Below are 2,500 nucleotides of genomic sequence, written 5' to 3'. Positions count from 1 at the left end.
CAAGGTATAAATGAATTTATATATTTTAACGGCACAAACAAATTCAACATACTCTATGTGACTTTCAAAGTACCAGCATTTTAAAAATATCCTCTGAAACAAAACATTTTTTTCCCAAACAGTTCACCATTTTCAGCCTTTCCACTCAGAGTCACACATTCACCTACCTGATGCATCCACAATATGCACTGAAGCTCCAGCATTCAACAGCATATTGACGATCTCGCAGTTATTTTTTCTCACAGCAATATGGAGTGGGAAATTATCTGGCGATAAGATAATGTTCCTATTAAGATGACTGCCTTAAAGACGATAATTTATGGTCGTATTACTTTTAATATTCCTAGAATTATCAATGCCATTATTTATTATCTTCTCTGGAGAATTCCAACAGATCAATCGAATTGAAAAGAACAGATCTCGTGAGAAAAGATATATATCAATTGCTTCTGATGGTTCGTTGCTCTTCTCATACAATTGGAACTACAGTTAATATAGTCACCTGCAGTTCAAAATTTATAATATGCGAAAGGTGGAGGTGAATTGATCAAAATTGGGTCAAGGGATACTGGCTTGGGAGGTCCTTGTCATATTAACTGTGGACAGATTTGCATACAAAGCAAATATAAATACTGGTGTTTATTTAGATAGTAGTTAAAATGGAAAAAAGGGGAAAAATATATGCATATAAGTGATACTAATTGATTACAAATCCTAACTCATGACACCTCGAAAGTTCTCAGACAATTTTGAGACGATTCAGAGACTAAAATTTGAGACTGTCTGAAAAGTATCTCAGGCTGGTGCGCTCCCACATATAAAAATATTAGCAAATGAATTAAATTAATACTTTGATATTACTCCAAATAGAGTATATTTGGTTTAATTAGTTCTTATGCTAATGCAGTCATAGACACGTTCATTTTAAATAAAACCTGACATCAAATAGTGCAAGTGACCACGTGGCAACAATGTCCTTCGATTACCTACATCATTCAGTTTATTTCAGATCCAAAAATACTTTCAGATGCAGATGTGATTTTTTCTAATCTAATGTGCTAACGTTACACATATAAATACATATTTACAGGAAGCAAACATGATTAATGAAAATGAAATGACCTTTGCTGAAGCGCCGGGCCGGGACATCGCCTTCTGCTAACTATTGTGATTAGTAAATACCTTAAGATTGTGCATGAGTAACACGTCTAAAAGGCCTAGGTACAGTAATGAATATGAAAATTAATGGGAGAGCCCTTTGCCGAAGCGAGGCCCTTGCTTGTAGTTTTCATTAGCATAGGTACACATACACGAGACGAGTCAAATCTATATATAAGCAGTCATAGAATATTTTGAGAGAGTTAACACTCAAAATATTCTCAACTGCTTAGATTCTTCTCAACTGTCTCAAAATATTCTCTGTTTGTCAGAACTGTGTTAATTACATTAAAAGGTTGCTTTGTAGTTATGATACATACATTGAAAAAACTCTAGTTTAAGGAATATCATTATCCTGTTAATAAGAGACACGCTGGAGAATAATGATGCTTCAATACTCACGTGATGCGTCTTTCAAATGAACATTAGCTTTATATTTCAGCAGAAGACCGACAGAAGTGATATCATTCATTTCTATTGCCGTGTGAAGCGGGGTCTCTCCTGCAAATCGCCGTAACTGTTTTACATTCATTTCATTAAGTTTTGTTTAAAAATGTGAGGCGTCTCTGTATACCTCTCCCACTGAATACATTTACAGATCTTGCAAACTCAAAGGGAAAGACTGGAGCATGTTAGTTTGTCAGTGAAGATGAGAGATAGTCAACAACTGGAAAAGTCAGTCAGTAATTTTTTTAAATATTATTTTTTCACAAGACTAGCTTCCCCTAAAATGTACTATACTTATTTATTATTATTATATTATTGTTATTATTATTATTATAATAATTATTATTATTACTCATTATCATTAGTAGTATTACTATTACTATTATTATCATCACCATTATTATCATTATTATCATCATGATTATGATTATCATTGATATTATTTATTATTACTATAATAATTATCATTAATGTTATCGTTATTACTATTATAATTATCAATACTGTTATTATTTTTACTAATAAAATTATCATTTTTCCCAGCTGAGTGACTTCAAAGTGTATGCAAATCGACATCGAGAGTAACCTACCTGTATCGTCAGCCACACTCGGTCTTGCCTGTTTCTCAAGAAGGAACTTCACGATATCAGGGGTATTCTTTCTAATAGCAATATGTAGCGGTGCTCTCCCTACAAAAGCAAACAAACAAATAAGTAAAAAAATATATAAATAAGTAAATGAATAGATAAAAAAAAAAAAAAAAAAAATAGATAAATAAATAAATAAATAAATAAAATAAAGATCAATAATAGGAAATTCCACATCAATTCACAACATTCAACGGAAATTCAAACACTTACCCGAATTAGATAGATCTCGTACGTTGACATCAGCA

The 2,500-nt window shown here is 32.0% G+C and overlaps 1 protein-coding gene across 4 annotated transcripts in view; it reads right to left on the bottom strand.

Annotated features, from left to right (window-relative positions):
- LOC119598264 (ankyrin-2-like) overlaps positions 1-2,500 on the bottom strand; it is a 40,594-nt gene that overhangs the window by 36,843 nt on the left and 1,251 nt on the right. For all 4 annotated transcript variants that reach the window (XM_037947915.1, XM_037947912.1, XM_037947913.1 and 1 more), the window contains exons 2-5: positions 2,466-2,500; positions 2,196-2,294; positions 1,561-1,659; positions 168-266 (exon numbers count right to left, since the gene is read on the bottom strand). The exon at positions 2,466-2,500 is cut by the window's right edge and continues 155 nt beyond it. In XM_037947915.1, coding sequence (XP_037803843.1) covers positions 168-266; positions 1,561-1,659; positions 2,196-2,294; positions 2,466-2,500 — 332 coding nt within the window. The remainder of the gene's footprint in view (positions 1-167; positions 267-1,560; positions 1,660-2,195; positions 2,295-2,465) is intronic.

This window comes from Penaeus monodon, chromosome 41 (genome assembly GCF_015228065.2).
Source record: "Penaeus monodon isolate SGIC_2016 chromosome 41, NSTDA_Pmon_1, whole genome shotgun sequence".
Taxonomy (NCBI): Eukaryota; Metazoa; Arthropoda; class Malacostraca; order Decapoda; family Penaeidae; genus Penaeus; species Penaeus monodon.
The sequence above is the reverse complement of the archived record's forward strand: the minus strand, read 5'-3'. Positions and strand labels throughout refer to the sequence as shown.